The 17,500-nt window shown below is 39.4% G+C and overlaps 1 protein-coding gene across 1 annotated transcript in view; it reads left to right on the plus strand.

The window, feature by feature from the left end:
- Positions 1-1,298: 1,298 nt before the first annotated feature.
- ZFHX4 (zinc finger homeobox 4) overlaps positions 1,299-17,500 on the plus strand; it is a gene marked incomplete at its 5' end in the record, with an annotated part of 18,825 nt that continues 2,623 nt past the window's right edge. The window contains 4 exon segments of the mRNA XM_010170698.2: positions 1,299-1,432; positions 1,589-1,789; positions 5,088-5,205; positions 6,030-11,423. Coding sequence (XP_010169000.1) covers positions 1,299-1,432; positions 1,589-1,789; positions 5,088-5,205; positions 6,030-11,423 — 5,847 coding nt within the window.

The following is a 17,500-nucleotide window of genomic DNA, read 5'->3' on the forward strand; positions in this document are numbered from 1 at the left end:
ATTTCTTTGTTTTGCCTAAAAAAAAAAAAGTATTTTCTTTGTTCATGTGTACTTTGTTGCCAAAACATCCGTGACCTTATTTTTAAATTAATCCTAGGTTATTGTGCAATGAGGTGCAATTTGTTCATTTATATGAACCTTATGTGGATTGAAAAAAATCAAGATAAATCTTCATGCACAGCATACAATCAGATTACCCCTGGACTATATATTTACGTTGAGTCTGATAGCAATCAATGGTTTAGCTTCATTGCATTTCAAGATGTATTTGCACCCAGTGTCCAGTGATAGTGTCCTCACCCTGGAAATAATTTAGTTGCAAATTGACTGGAAGATGGTGAAAATTGAAAGTTAAAATTAGAAATACTCATAATAAACAGCAGAAAAAAGGTCAGATGATGCTGCACTATGATGAGATTGGAATGGTTGGTAAATGAGGTTTTGTGTTTGTCATGAGATGTATGTGACATGCCTACCCAATGCTCTTGTAATATTCAGCCTAGCAGAAGAGATTATCTGGCAAATTGACGCTGGAAAGAATTTTCTGATGGACTGGGAAATTAGAATTGCACTCTTTTCTTTGATGTGTGCAAGACTGGGCCACATTACACAGCTAGTTCAGGCATAATATTAAGTATAATATTTAATACTTAATAGTAGAACTATTGATAGAAAACAATTATATTCTGGTTTTGATCACAAATGCCAGACTATAAAAATTTGCAGTGTAAACATCTAAGGCAATCCCAAATGACTGATCTTAGTGTATAATTAATATTAAGTTAGCTCTGAAATCCTATTCTCCACAGTATTTCTTTTAAAGCCTCACTATATTTAGCTTCAGAATTGTAACCAGGCAGGAGTTATCAAAACAGCACAATAATTGTATTCCTCAGACAGTTTAGAAAAGAGAGAGGGTAATTAAACAGCAGCAAATTAATTAGTTTGGAAAACAGGATTTTTAAGCAAAAGCTGATTTGTTTTAATGTAATATACAAATTCATACCAAGCTGCTAAAGAAAGCACATTATTGATTAATCTTTAATGGCAACCTAAGGTTATCTAAACAGTAGAGAAGAGTCCATTTTTAAATGTATTTATAGAGTCTCCATCAAGGATAAAAGCATATTTTCACCTTTGTGCTTACCAATGTTGTTTTATTCAACTATATTTTTTCTTAGAACTTAAAAAAAAAAGTCCCTCAAAGACAATACAGATCTTTACAATCATATCCTTTTGGTAAATCAGGATATTTTAAATTTTAAAATATGTTCTTAAAAATTATGTTTTTGGAACAGGAATAGTCACACCAGAGAAGGAACCAAAAGTGAACACTGTGGTAGGGGTACAACAGCTTCTTCTGGCAAAAGAAGAGGATGGCACAGCTAAAAAATCAAAGCCTCCAGAGGACAATAAATTTTGTCATGAGCAGGTAAAGGAAAATGTACCAATTTAATTGCATTCTAGAACTCTTTCAAATAACTCAAGAATGAAACAGTGATGATATGCTGTTAAAATAGCAATATCAGCAAGTTATAAAAAGCACACTGACTAATAGCCTGCATCTTAATTTGATTTTTTTTTTCAGTTCTATCAATGTCCTTATTGTAACTACAATAGTAGGGACCCAAATCGTATCCAGATGCATGTCCTGTCACAACATTCAATGCAACCTGTTATCTGCTGCCCCCTCTGCCAGGACGTCCTCAGCAACAAAATGCATCTCCAGCTTCATTTGACCCACTTGCACAGTGTGTCCCCTGACTGTGTGGAGAAACTGCTTATGACAGTAAGTGTTCCAAATACTGACACATATGCTACAGAAACATATATGGGCCTCTGGGCAATGTATTTGTTGTGATATAGTATTCAGGTAGCCTGAGGAGGGGAGTGGGTCAGGGCTCTTGGGTTCTGTTGCCAGCTCATCCAGTCACTGATGCCCCTTGGGAAAATGACTGAAGGTGGATTTCAAAGACACTGAAAACCTGCAGTTCCTCATTGCTGTTAACCTTGGAAAAATAAAGCCTGTCCATGTCTTTAAGAGCACACCTGTAAATTGGGTCTAATGATAACCAGGTCTCAGAGGTTTTGTGACTCCTGTTTGTAAAATAACAGGAGTTCCCTGTAGAATGTAGTTCCTAAATGTAGAAGAATCCCTGTGTGCAGCTGGGCTGTACTTGCATTATATTACATGAAATTCACTGTAAAATAGCAATAGTGATGCTAACTGGAGAACATTATTATCTTATTGTACAGAATGTCCTGTTTCTTACTTTCTAGGTCTGCATAAAAGACCCTTTAGTTTTTTTGTGAATAAAATGTGAGTATGAAACAGAAAAGCAAGTCCAAGAATAGGCAGCAACACAGTTAGGTCAGTTCTTTAGGATATGGAATATCTGATTTAAAGTACCTACCCTGGATCAGGCAGGGACTTGAACTGGCTTCTCCATGATTGGGATGAATGCTATAACTAGCAAACTTTATTTGGAGGATGAATCCCATTCCAACCTCACCAGGAAAATCCTGTTCTTCACTGCAGAATTGCACAAAACATGTCAAAATAACAAATTTCTGTGAAAAATAGTGACTCAGCACCATTCAAAACAATGCCAGTAAAGACACAATCAGGTCTAGAAAGTATTTATAATTTCATCATAGATTCAGTTAGAAAACAGACCTCCTAAGACATCCTGATTATGGTTGTCTTGCATTTTTAGAAGGAAATGCACTTGGAAAGCTCAAGGATCCACCTCCTTAAGCATTAATTTCTGTATTCATAGACTCCCCCTTCATTTATACAGTTGTGATTGGAGGACTACCACCTCATTCCCAAGTAAAGTGGTAAAAACAAAAAGAAAGAATTGAAAGAGCTCTTGACTGAAGGTCTAAGGTTCCTTGTGCCTAGTGCTGATAAGCAAATACAGAATTGGGGATCCATGAAAGCAGTTTAAAGCTTTATTTCTTTTTTTCCTTGATTTTCTACTACCTATAGCTCTGCCAGACTGTGTAATTTTGGCCCACCACAAAGAAAATGCCGAAAAAAATTAACTTTCACAAACCCTTGTAGGAAACTGGAAAAATGTGGGGAAGAACCCCTCCCTGTTGAGGATTATGAGCTTTCTTTTCAGGTTCTTCATTATTCCCTCTATGCTGATAATAGGACAACTTGGAAACCTCTCCTCTCCAGGTGCTGGGAAGTTGTCTTACTGTTTCTGAATGGAAAAAAGGAAAAGGTTGTTTGACAGAAAAAGAGATTGCAAAACACAATCTGCTTCACTTAAATTGTCCTAGTTGCTAATACTAATATGCTCTGTCCATATAATAACTTTTTGATGACAAATTAAATATATAGAAAATTTTTATTCTCTGGGACATTTACAGTTACCTATATTTTTTTTTTTTTAAAAGTCCTTCCCTGTCAAACAAAATCAAAGTCACTAATACTCTGAGAGGATGCTATTAATGCCATGTGTAAATTACAAACAGACTAAGCCTAGCACTTTAAAATATATGCCTAGAATATTTTTTCCAATAGTCAATTGGTATAAATACATGCATACACAGACATATATATATATATACATATATATATATATATAATTCTTATGTATCCTAATAAAGGTTTGAAGTAATTTATTAAACTGTTAAAAAGGAACAAAGGGTGTTTCTACTCATACCTAGTAATGTATGTAGCTTCCATTATTATAGTAATTTACTGCTTGGAAATCTCTCCTATGGATATTCTTGTTACCCCTGTGTGAAGTCATAGAATTGTAGAATGGTTTGGATTGGAAGGGACCTTTAAAGTTAATTTAGTTCAACCTCCCTGCAGTGAGCAGGGACATCTTCAACTTGATCAGGTTGTTCAGAGCCCCGTCTAACCTGACCTTCAATGTTTTCAGGGATGAGCATCTACCACCTCTCTGGGAGACCTGTTCCAGTGCTTCACCACCCTCATTGTAAAAAAGTTTCTTTCTTACCTGTAGTCTAAATCTACTGTCTTTTAGTTTAAAATCATTACCCCTTGTCATATCACTACAGGCCCCGCTAAAAAGTTTATCCCCATCTTTCTTATAGGCCCCTTTTAAGTACTGAAAGGCCGCAATAAGGTCTTCCCAGAGCTGTAACAGGTCCATGCCTTTCATGTGCTGAGGACTCCACAGCTGGACACAGTACTCCAGGTGGGGTCTCACCCAGAGCAGAGTAGAGGGGCAGAATCAAGTAAGGAAGTACTATCTGTATGTTAGAGATGAGGAGCTGTGGCACAGTCTGAACTGATTTACCCAAGGTCATTTAGACAGAATCTGGCAGTGTGGGAGTTTGAACCCAGTCCTGTTCAGTGTTAGTCTGGACCCTTAGACAATCCTTTATTTGAGATATGAGTATGAGTTAAAGAACTAAACAAAAGGAAAACATGAAGAGTTGTGCAAATATTCATGTCAACTCAATTAAACTCAGTAATATCAATCAGACACTTAGTACATCCTTCAAAGATTTCTGTCTATAATTTGAATGCATAACACAACAGGTAAAGCAGTCTGAAGAAAATACATAAGCAACTGAAGACAAGAAAGAAAAGCCTTATTTTAAATGGAAATACGTTGCTATTTCTGTATGGAAATAAACTTCTAATTTTCTTTCAAAGATCATGGAAGGTTCAGCACTTTTTAAAAATGCAATACAGGGAATACCCTTAGTCAGGAACTGAGTTGTGACCGTATCTCAACATGACCCCTGTCTTTGGAGGGTGTCTGAGGAGAATTCCCCTGCTAAATCTAACCAACATGACACAGCCAGCAAAACCTTCTTTGTAGTGGCATTATGACCAATGAAATATTGAGTGTATGTAGTTCTATAGCATCACCTTATTGTGAATTATTTTGAGTTGATTCTTTACCAAGGGACAGCCGATGCTCTGGACTTGTGGTCTGTCAGAAACCATCAAGGACTGAATCAAGATCTTGGCTTAGTGCTGGTAGTCTTTAATCCAGATATAGTGGATCTTTTGAATTATAATTTCATACTGTTGTGTAGTATTAAATAGTGTGACTTTTACTGTACTAATGCTGTGTTCTTGGCTTTCAAAGGTTCCTGTACCAGATGTCATGATGCCCAACAGTATGCTATTGCCAGCAGCTGCTTCAGAGAAATCTGAACGTGACACACCTGCAACCATTACAGCTGAGGGATCTGGAAAATATCCAGGTATGCAAGAAAAAGCTTAGACATGTAAAAGCTAGGTATGGGAAATTTAGAAATTTAGAAACCACTTGTTTCTTAGTAAAGTGAATCCTTTTTTGGCTTGCATATAACCACAGAGATAAAAAGAAAAAAAATAGCAAGGGGCTTGAATTTGGCTGACTGCACCCATGCACAGATGCTAGGATACATGTGTATGCCACATGTATGTCACCTGTGGTAGTGGCCTAGCTACTTGTAGGTAAGACCCTCATTGTTTAACCAGCAAACAAGACCTAGTCCTAAAAGGCAGTGGCACTTTCACTAACATTGATACAGAACATTAGGCAAATGTACCTGCCTGCCTTCCCAATAGCAGGGTTTTTATCCTGGACACTTACTGTATTCTGTATGGAAAACTGCTTTCTGCTCTCACAGCATGCTCCTCCCTCTCTCCTCAGACCACTTTGCTGCTCCTTTCTCATCACCCGGCCTACCTATTGACCCCATTTCTAACTCCTCCCTCTTTCCTACTGCTTTTTTCTTTTTCTTGTTTGGGGCTCCCATTGTACCAATAAACTTCCACCTTATGACAAAGAGAAGCCCTGTACCACTTCCAGGCCAACTGCCACTGCCATTCTGATCATCATGTTTGAATTTTATTCCTTTTTTTAAACCTCATGTTGGTCCTGTCTGCTTTATTCTCTGGGTCAAGGATGGGTCGCTATACTTTGCTAGGCCAACACACGACATATTAGGTGCCTCTCTTGATTTCTGATGAAAAAGCCTCATTAATACTATGTGCTCTTCTCTTCTACTAGTTTAAAAGACATTTAACTTTCTTTAACTAGGTGAAAGTCCTGTGGATGAGAAAAGTACCCCTGGAAACGATGAATCAAAAACTGGAATGGAAATTAAGACCGAGGAACAGAAGCCACCCAAAGAATCTACTGAAACACCAGATTGGAATAAGGGCAGCAGTAAAGATATAAAGACCACTGACTCGGTGACGGATCAGCTAAATGAACAGCAGAAGAAGCAACAGCTATCTGTTTCTGACCGCCATGTCTATAAGTACCGTTGTAACCATTGTAGCTTGGCTTTTAAGACTATGCAGAAGCTTCAGATACATTCCCAGTATCATGCTATTCGGGCAGCTACTATGTGTAGCCTTTGCCAACGTAGCTTCCGTACATTCCAGGCTTTAAAAAAACACTTGGAAGCAGGCCACCCTGAACTCAATGAAGCTGAACTTCAGCAGCTGTGTGCATCTTTACCTGTCAATGGTGAACTCTGGGCAGAAAGTGAAAGTATGGCACAAGATGATCATGCACTAGAACAGGAAATAGAAAGAGATTATGAGATGGACCAGGAAGGTAAAGCAAGTCCTGTAGGAAGTGATAGCAGCTCTATTCCAGATGATATGGGCTCAGAACCAAAGCGGACCTTACCTTTTAGAAAAGGGCCAAATTTTACTATGGAAAAATTTCTAGATCCATCTCGCCCGTATAAGTGTACAGTGTGTAAAGAGTCTTTCACCCAGAAGAACATTCTCTTGGTCCACTACAACTCAGTGTCCCATCTACATAAACTCAAAAAGGTTTTGCAGGAAGCATCAAGTCCTGTTCCTCAAGAAACCAACAGCAGCACTGACAACAAACCCTACAAATGCAGCATTTGTAATGTTGCATATAGCCAAAGTTCTACATTGGAAATTCATATGAGATCTGTGCTTCATCAGACAAAGGCGAGGGCTGCAAAATTAGAACCAAGTGGTAATATAAGTAGCGGAAATAGTGTAGCAGGGAATGTTAATAGCCCCAGCCAAGGAATGCTAGAATCTATGAGCTTACCAGCAGTTAACAGCAAAGAAACACATTTAGATGCCAAAGAATTAAATAAAAAACAAGCTTCTGAATTAATTTCTGCTCAGCCTACACATCATCCACCTCAGTCACCAGCACAACTTCAAATGCAACTACAGCATGAACTGCAACAGCAAGCTGCATTCTTTCAACCCCAGTTTCTAAACCCAGCTTTTTTGCCTCACTTTCCAATGACACCAGAATCACTGCTGCAATTTCAACAGCCTCAGTTCCTTTTCCCATTCTATATACCTGGGACAGAATTTAGCTTAAGCCCAGATCTGGGTTTGCCTGGTTCTGCCACATTTGGTATGCCTGGAATGGCTGGTATGACAGGATCACTGCTGGAAGATTTAAAACAGCAGATACAGACTCAGCACCATGTTGGCCAAACCCAGCTACAGATACTGCAGCAACAAGCACAACAGTATCAATCCACCCAACCTCAACTTCAGTCCCAAAAACAGCAGCAGCAAAGTAGCAAGCTGATGAAAGCAGAGCAAAATACCTTAGTAAGTACAGACTGCCAGCTAATAAAGGATATGCCATCATATAAGGAGTCAGAAGAAATTTCTGAGAAACAAGAGAAGCCAAAGCAAGAATTTGCTAATGAGAATGAAGGACTAAAAGAAAACAAAGATATGAAGAAGCCAAAATCCTCAGAACCAGCCATCCCACCACCCAGAATAGCTTCTGGAGCAAGGGGGAATGCAGCCAAGGCTTTGCTGGAGAACTTTGGGTTTGAGTTAGTTATCCAATACAATGAAAATAGACAAAAAGTGCAGAAAAAAAGCAAGACTGGTGAAGGTGAAAACATAGATAAACTGGAATGTGGAACCTGCAGTAAGCTCTTTTCCAACATTCTTATTCTGAAGAGTCACCAAGAACATGTGCATGGACAGTTTTTTCCATATGGAGCATTAGAAAAGTTTGCCCGGCAGTACAGGGAGGCATATGACAAGCTTTATCCAATTTCTCCATCTTCTCCAGAGACACCACCACCTCCACCACCACCTCCCCCACCACCACCACCTCCTCCTCCTCCTCCAACTCCTTCTCAGCCTTCTTCAGCTGGGGCTGGAAAAATTCAAAACACAACTCCCACTCCTTTGCAAGCTCCACCACCCACACCACCACCGCCGCCTCCTCCACCACCACCTCCTCCTCCTCCACCACCGCCACCATCAGCCCCACCTCAAGTCCAACTTCCAGTTTCACTTGATCTCCCACTTTTCCCTCCAATTATGATGCAGCCAGTGCAGCATCCTGCATTGCCTCCTCAGCTTGCCCTCCAGTTGCCACCAATGGATACTTTATCTGCAGATCTTACCCAGCTTTGTCAGCAGCAGCTGGGATTAGATCCCAATTTCCTGCGACACTCTCAGTTCAAGCGTCCACGTACAAGAATCACAGATGACCAGTTAAAAATCCTACGGGCTTATTTTGATATTAACAATTCTCCAAGTGAAGAGCAGATCCAAGAAATGGCTGAGAAATCTGGTCTTTCGCAGAAAGTTATCAAGCACTGGTTTCGTAATACACTGTTTAAAGAAAGACAGAGGAATAAAGATTCTCCGTATAACTTCAGCAATCCTCCCATAACAGTATTGGAAGATATCAGAATAGATCCTCAACCTTCAACTGTAGAACCATACAAGTCTGATGCATCTTTCAGCAAGAGATCATCTAGGACTCGGTTTACTGACTACCAACTTCGTGTCCTCCAAGACTTCTTTGACACAAATGCATATCCAAAGGATGATGAAATTGAACAACTTTCAACAGTACTTAACCTACCTACTCGAGTTATTGTCGTATGGTTCCAAAATGCCCGACAGAAAGCTCGCAAAAGTTATGAAAATCAAGCTGAAACTAAAGACAATGAAAAAAGGGAACTGACGAATGAGCGTTACATTCGAACTAGTAACATGCAATATCAGTGTAAAAAGTGCAGTGTGGTTTTTCCCAGGATATTTGATTTGATTACACACCAGAAAAAGCAGTGTTATAAAGATGAAGATGATGATGCTCAAGATGAAAGCCAAACTGAAGATTCTATGGATGCTTCTGATCAAACAGTGTATAAGAACTGCACCCTTTCTGGCCAAAATGACTCATCAAAAAGCCTGGCTGTCACAGCAGCAAACTCTGGCTCTGGTTCTAGTACTCCTTTGATTCCATCACCTAAACCAGAACCTGAGAAAGCCTCTCCCAAACCAGAGTCCACTGAAAAACCAAAACAAAATGAAACCATCTCTAAACAAACTGATACAACTCCCCAAAGCACCAAACCAGTACAGTCTACTCCAGTAACCTCTTCTGACCCTCAGCCCTCAGCTTCTCAACCACAGCAACAAAAACCATCACAAATAGTAGGGAGACCTCCTTCTGCATCACAAACCACACCTGTTCCTTCCAGTCCTTTACCAATTTCAATGACTTCTCTCCAGAACAGTCTACCTCCTCAGTTATTACAGTACCAATGCGATCAGTGTACAGTTGCCTTTCCAACTCTAGAACTTTGGCAAGAGCACCAGCACATGCATTTCCTAGCAGCCCAAAACCAATTTCTTCACTCACAGTTTTTAGAAAGACCAATGGATATGCCCTATATGATATTTGACCCCAATAATCCTTTGATGACGGGACAGTTGCTTAATAGTTCTCTTGCTCAGATGCCACCACAAACTGGCTCATCACATACGGCACACCCCGCTACAGTTTCTGGGTCCCTGAAACGAAAACTAGATGATAAAGAAGACAATAATTGTAGTGAGAAAGAGGGAGGAAACAGTGGAGAAGACCAACATCGTGATAAACGTTTAAGAACTACAATTACTCCAGAGCAGCTGGAAATACTCTACGAAAAGTACCTACTAGATTCCAACCCCACCAGAAAGATGCTAGATCACATTGCACGTGAAGTGGGACTGAAAAAGAGAGTTGTACAAGTCTGGTTTCAGAACACAAGAGCCCGAGAAAGAAAGGGACAATTCCGTGCAGTTGGTCCAGCCCAGTCTCATAAAAGGTGTCCTTTTTGTCGAGCTCTGTTTAAAGCAAAATCAGCTTTAGAAAGTCACATTCGCTCTCGGCATTGGAATGAAGGGAAGCAAGCTGGTTATAGTTTGCCTCCGAGTCCTTTGATATCAACTGAAGATGGAGGAGAAAGTCCACAAAAGTACATATTTTTTGATTACCCATCACTGTCATTAGCAAAAACTGAATTATCAAGTGAAAATGAATTAGCCTCCACTGTATCAACCCCTGTTAGCAAAACTGCAGAAATGTCACCGAAGAACCTCTTAAGTCCTTCTTCTTTTAAAGCAGAGTCTAGTGAGGATATAGAAAATTTGAATGCCCCTCCTGCTGACTCTGGATATGATCAAAACAAGGCTGACTTTGATGAGACTTCATCAATTAATACAGCAATTAGTGATGCCACAACAGGAGATGAGGGGAACAATGAAATGGAAAGCACGACTGGCAGTTCAGGGGATGCAAAACCTGCATCACCTCCCAAAGAACCAAAACCACTTGCGAACGACACGCTACCAAAAGCTGCAACTACACCTACCAATGAGAATACTGATGATAAATTTCTCTTTTCGCTAACAAGCCCCTCAATACATTTCAGTGAAAAAGATGGTGATCATGACCAAAGTTACTACATTACTGATGACCCTGATGATAATGCTGACCGTAGTGAAACTTCAAGCATAGCTGATCCAAGTTCACCTAACCCATTTGGAGCTAGCAATCCCTTTAAATCCAAAAACAGTGATCGGCCAGGCCACAAACGTTTCCGAACACAAATGAGTAACCTTCAGCTTAAAGTTCTCAAGGCTTGCTTTAGTGACTAACGGACTAAACAGGAATGCGAAATGCTAGGGAATGAGATTGGCCTGCCCAAACGTGTGGTCCAGGTCTGGTTTCAGAATGCCCGGGCTAAAGAAAAGAAATTCAAAATTAACATAGGGAAGCCATTCATGATAAATCAAACTGGACCTGATGGGACAAAGCCAGAATGTTCTCTATGTGGAGTGAAATATTCTGCACGTTTGTCCATAAGAGATCATATATTTTCCAAGCAACATATTACAAAAGTGAGAGAAACTGTGGGAAGTCAGCTAGATCGGGAGAAAGATTATTTAGCTCCTACAACAGTTAGACAGCTGATGGCACAGCAAGAATTGGATCGCATAAAGAAGGCTACTGATGTGCTAGGATTAACAGTACAGCAGCCAGGCATGATGGACAGCAGTTCTCTTCATGGTATCAGTTTGCCAGCAGCTTATCCAGGACTCCCTGGCCTTCCTCCTGTTCTTCTGCCTGGAATGAATGGTCCATCCTCCTTACCTGGATTTCCACAAAGTTCAAACAGTAAGTCTATATGGGGATGATATTCTCAGGTTATTAATTTGGATCATCTTACATAGGCATCTTCACCTTCTAAAACACAGCATATTATGAAGTCATATAATCCTTGTGAGACTGGTTTGAGTAGCTATGAAGTACAGCTCTGGGGTGTACTCAGTGCAATTAAAAAAAAAATTAATTGAAATCTAATTGACAGAAATGTTTTTAGTCCATATTAGGCTTCTGGAATAAAAGCAATATAAAAGTAGGATTGTTATGCTTTTGTTTTGTTTTGTTTTGTTTTGAATGATACTCCTTTAGGCAAAAAATTGAGTTAGAATTTTGTATGTAAATTTTTTGTATGCAAATCACAGAATCACAGAATTGCCTAGGTTGGAAAAGACTTTTCAGATTATCAAGTGCAATCATTAACCTAACACTGACAAGTCCACCACTAAACCATGTCCCTAAGCATTATGTCTACATGGCTCTTAAATACCTCCAGGGGTGGGGACTCCACCACTGCCCTGGACAACTCGTTCCAATGCCTGATAACCCTTTCAGTAAACAATTTTTTCCTAATATCCAATCTAAACTTCCCTTGGTGCAACTTGAGGCCATTTCCTCTTGTCATATCATTTGTTTGGTGGTTGAATAGACTGACCTTCACCTCTCTACACCCTCTTTTAAGTTAGTTGTAGAGAGCAATAAAGCCTCCCCTCAGCCTCCTTTTCTTCAGACTAAACAACCCCAGTTCCCTCAGCTGCTCCTCATAAGACTTGTGCTCCAGACCCTTCACCAGCTTTGTTGCCCTTCTCTGGACATGCTCCAGCACCTCCACATCCTTCTTGTAGTGAGGGACCCAAAACTGAACACAGTACTTGAGGTACGGCCTCACCAGTGCCGAGTACAGGGGTAGGATAACTTCCCTGGTCCTACTGGCCCCACTATTGCTGATACAGGCCAGGATGCTGTTGGTCACCTTGGCCACCTGGGCACACTGCTGACTCATGTTCAGCTGGCTATCTATCAACACCCCCAGGTCCCTCTCGGCGGAGCAGCTCTCCAGCCCCCCCTCCCCAAGCCTGCAGCGGTGCCAGGGGTTGTTGAGGCCAAAGTGCAGAACCTGGCATTTGGCCTTACTGAAACTCAACCAATTGGTCTTGACCCATTGATCTAGTCTGTCTAGATCCCTCTGCAGAGCCTTCCTGCCCTCAAGCAGATCAGCACTTCACCCAGCTTGGTGTTGTCTGCAAACGTACTGAGGGTGCACTCGATCTCCTTGTCCAATATTTAAAATAACATCCAATGAAGCACATAATAGTAACTCCCGATATTTAAAATAACATCCGATGAAGCACATAATAGTAACTCCCACAAAAATCAGGCATTTGGCCCACCCCTTTAGGCCAGTCCAACCTGTTGTTTAATTCAGAATAAATATTTAACATAAAATGCTGCCCAAGACCTTCTATTATATTTCGGAATAACTGCCTGCTAAGATAAGAAGGTTTCTTTTGGAGGTGATTTATAATGGCAGTTTCATTGTGATCCAAATTCCAGGAGCTGCTGAGTATCTCCTACTCTGTAAAGTCCTTGCAAACATGTAGCGCTTCATTTGGACTTGCAGTTTTAGCTGAAAATGTAAGTCTGATGTACTGACTTTTTTGACTCTGTTTTTTACTCAGATTGGAAAGTACTTCCTCATGCAATAAGTTTCACTGAAGTTAAAGAATCAAGTTTTCTGCAGAATAATTTGTTTAGTTTTCAGAGAATGAGCCTAAATTATTTTCTTATATTAGGCTCCAATTTTGCAGTCAGAGTTCATTGTGAGTTCAGCCTTGCAGATTGAAGCTCTCCCATTCATCTTCTAACTTTGCATGTTCATATCAAACGTGCACAGCAGAGTTAGGGAGCTGGTTAAGATCTCTCACCTAATTTTATCGAGTAATTTCACTTGTTGTTGATCTCTAAACTTTGATTTAGAAGACAACTTACTTTGAGGAGTAAAGTAGGGACTTAATCACCAGTGTTATTAGACATACTAAGACTGTAGCAATGTCTTCTCTGCTACTCAGCTCTGCTTTGATTGATGATGATCATGTTATTGTTTCCCTAAGTGGTGGTCAAAGCATCTTGTTTTTCTCTTCATTGGATCAGAATGGCTTTCCTTCCACAATAGAGTCCCTGGCTGAGTGCCCTCTGGCTTTTGTCAAACAGCTATTGGCACAGAGAGGGCACATAAAGGAAATATAAATTTGCTGTATTTCCTTCTTAATGGCATACAGTGTCCAGGTCCAAAAATGGCTGGTCATTGTTCATTAAAATTATAGATATGATTTCTCCATATAATTTCACTAAATACCTTTGGTTAGGTTCACCTTCAGGTAAAATGGGCTCCAGAAAACTCAGGCTTCTGTCTATACTACTAAATGAAATTTGCTTGGGAAGATATTGCAATCTTTTGCTTTCAAAACCAGGAAGTCCCCATGCAAAGTTAGACTTAGGAATGGTCATGGGCTCAGGAGTTGTTTAGGAGAATGCTAATGACCGTTCTTACTGTTTAACTTTACAGAAGGTTTAGTTTCAAGTTTTGGAAAATGTTCCCTGGTACTGTTTAACTTGCTAGTATCAGTGTAGCCTGGGAGTCTGTAAATTGTCCTGTTAATAATCCAAATGGTATTATTACAGACCAACTGGTCCATAATAATTCATATTTCAGATTTTTTAATTTCCACCAGATACATCTTCTCTGAGATAAATTTAAATCATTAGTACTGTAGCATACACAGTGCACTGCCAATTGAGATGGTTTTTTAGCCCCTTTCATCTTTCATCTTCTTAAGGTTAATTAGCCCATTGTGGGCAAAGCCCACTGTGTAAACTAGCCAGTAGAATCTCATTGTAACTTTTTCTTCTGACATATGCTAAATAGCCCCTACATCCCCCTTTTGTTGCCCGGCAAACACTTGCATGCATAATTCTCCATTCCCTAATGATATATAATAGAGCAGTCATAGTGAATGGAAAAAAAGCTTTTTTTAATCATTCATCACAGAAAACCTGTAATATACTCAGATGTTCTGTACGTGCTCAACACTAGTATTTTCTGCACCTGATTAATCCATTTCTGTTTTCTTCTCTACCCTGCTTTGGCTGATAGTTAATCATAGAATCATAGAATCATAGAATAGACTGGGTTGGAAAAGACCTCCAAGATCATCAAGTCCAACCCCTGATCCAACTCCAATTACTATATCATGGCACTAAGGGCCACGTCCAATCTCTTTTTAAAAACCTCCAGGGATGGTGAATCCACCACCTCTCTGGGCAGGCCGTTCCAGTGCCTGATTACCCTCTCTGTAAAGAATTTCTTCCTAACATCTAACCTAAACCTCCCCTGGCAGAGCTTGAGCCCATGCCCCCTTGTCCTATTGTTGGTTGCCTGGGAGAAGAGACCAACCCCCACCTGGCTATAACCTCCCTTCAGGTAGTTGAAGAGAGTGATGAGGTCACCTCTAAGCCTTCTCTTCATCTCTTCTAATCTCTTCTAATGTTCATATTTGATGCTACGAATTGTTTTAAGTTGTCTCTTTTTTGGAAACAGGCTTCCAAGCAAGCTTTTCTTTGGCTATGGTTCTTCTAGCAGTGTGCATATTCTCAGCCAGCAGGACAACTGTTCTACATCATTCTTTGCGTGAAGGATTTTCTGAAGCTAACTCACTATCCTATACCTCAAGTCTACTCCTTGTGAATTCCACTGCAAGCGTGTCATTTCTTCTGTTTTGGACACGATCCCAGAAATGCACTTCAGAAATCTCACTGGGATCCCTTATATTTAAAATATTTACCTGTTTTCACTGATGCTTACAGGGTTGCTAACTACATTTCCTGTTAGAAAGCTCATCCATTCTGTCCTACATCTTTGTTTAAAGGACAATGTCAACATTAGTAAGATCCTCACTTTTAAAGAATGTTTTCTGTTTGCTAAGACAAGGAACCAGTGAAACTATAATAGTAAACATCTCTTTTGTGTTTCTCTTTACCCATGCTAGACAGAGAAAATAGCCTAATTAGTTTCACCATTAATACAAGTTTATAAGGGATTTCACTTTCATGTTCTTGCATCTAGTATTGTTTATGGGTTTCCAAAAAGGTACAAAACTCAGCTAAATTTTGCGAAACACTATTCTTTTTTAAATACAATATTTGCTTTTACAAAAAGATTTGAAATGGGACACTTGAAAATAATGCTAAATCACAAAAGATGGAAATATCCAAACTACAGTTCATCTTTTTTATGTAGTGATCAAACTGGACTTTATTATTAGGTTTGTCAAAATAAGATTAATTTCTGAATGAAAGAATCCATTAACTTTAAATTCAGTTAATTTGTTCTAAAACAAGTGATTTTTAATGTCAGAATGATTGTATGGTTCTAGGATGATGTGTCAAAAATCCTCCCATCTGTGAGATATGCTTTTCTTGATAATGTAATTATACCATCTTATGGGCAGCAAATACTGAGCAAGGCCTCAAAATTACTGCAATGTTTGCTCAGCATAATTCGTAATATGGAGTTATTTGGTGTAATTCTAATTCATACAGAATTTTAGTTCCAGCTTGTTTTTGTTCTTCAAGCCCCTTATTTTCCAGGGGACTGTAGACAGAAGAGTTCACCTGCTGTTTTCAGCTGTTCTTAAAATTCACATTCTCTTTTCTTCTTAGCTTTGTGATTTTGCCTATGTTCCCTTGCAGAAAACTAGGGCTTCGTCTTGCTTCTAGCTATTAATACTGGTTCTATGAACCTTTTAATGTCATCATCATTACCATAGGTTCTTTGCACATCACTTAAGCCTGGGCTGTCTTGAAGATTCACAGCAGCTTTTTCCAAGAATGCACACATCACTGAGTAATATGTACTTAGTGGTTTTTGAAATCTTATCAAGAGAGAAATTTGATTCAGCAGCAATTACTTTCCTTATTATTAGGGCACTAAATTCTGTTCTCTGTTTGCTTTTGGCACATTGGTAGCAGTTTCATTTTTATATTTTTAGCCCTCTGATTCCTCCAAGAGAAAGAGAAGTCTCTCCTCTTTGATAGTCACTTAAAAGAGTTAGCAGGATTAGAATGTTTCTTCATGATTAGTGAATTTTCTATTCTGCATCTCTCATGTCTGAAAGTAGGGCATTAGTTTTATCAAGTTTTCTTAATTTAGTTTTAGAAACACTCAGTTCCACATTTAATTTCCATTAAAACAGGTGAATTTCACTATTCTATTGCAGCCTGTCTGGATATTTAACTGAATTCCTGGCATTTCAACTAAATTCCAAAGAATATCTGGAAAATAAAATAGATCTTGGCTGCTTTGGGCATCATCAGTGTGAGCACACTGAAGACAACACGATGTGTAAGGGTTGAAGAGGTTAAGAACAGAAAGAAATCAGAAAAATTCTAAGTACGTGGCAAGCCTAAATAACCATGACAAAGCTGGGGCAGTGGTTTGCACTAATTGCATCATTTATGCATTTTCCATCTACAGTATTTATCATTCCGTATATTTTCAGCAGTCTCCACACACAATTGCCTGCTACTTCCTGTTGAAAGCATCAGGGCAAGCAATAGCGTCTTCAATGTTATTGTGCAGTAACTGTGGCAATTACCCACTTTTTAATTATAACTGTTGTGACTTGTTTCACTGTACTATCTAATCCGTGCTCACAATGCATTTTAACTCCTTAGTGTTCCCCTACCATTAAATAGGAGTAATGACATGGTGACAAACATTAAATGGCCTCTTTGTTAAATCTGATAATTATTCCCTTTGAATCCTAATTGCTTTATTCCTAAGTAATGCTAAGCACCTGGATATTGATGATTTAAATGTTATTCTTGTTCAGTCCATTAGTGCTTCCTGGTAGCTAATACCCATCTAACCTCCATTACAGAGCCCGCATTTATTGTTCTCTTATCCATGCACTAGTAGGCTATTCCCAACATTGCTTCACTTTTACAGTTCTGTATGCATCACACACTTTGTATGCTCTTTTCTCTAGCAAACTCACTTGCCTGAAAAAATGACAATGGGTGTAATGTACAGC

This window comes from Antrostomus carolinensis, unplaced genomic scaffold (genome assembly GCF_000700745.2).
Source record: "Antrostomus carolinensis isolate BGI_N321 unplaced genomic scaffold, ASM70074v2 scaffold5686, whole genome shotgun sequence".
Taxonomy (NCBI): domain Eukaryota; kingdom Metazoa; phylum Chordata; class Aves; order Caprimulgiformes; family Caprimulgidae; genus Antrostomus; species Antrostomus carolinensis.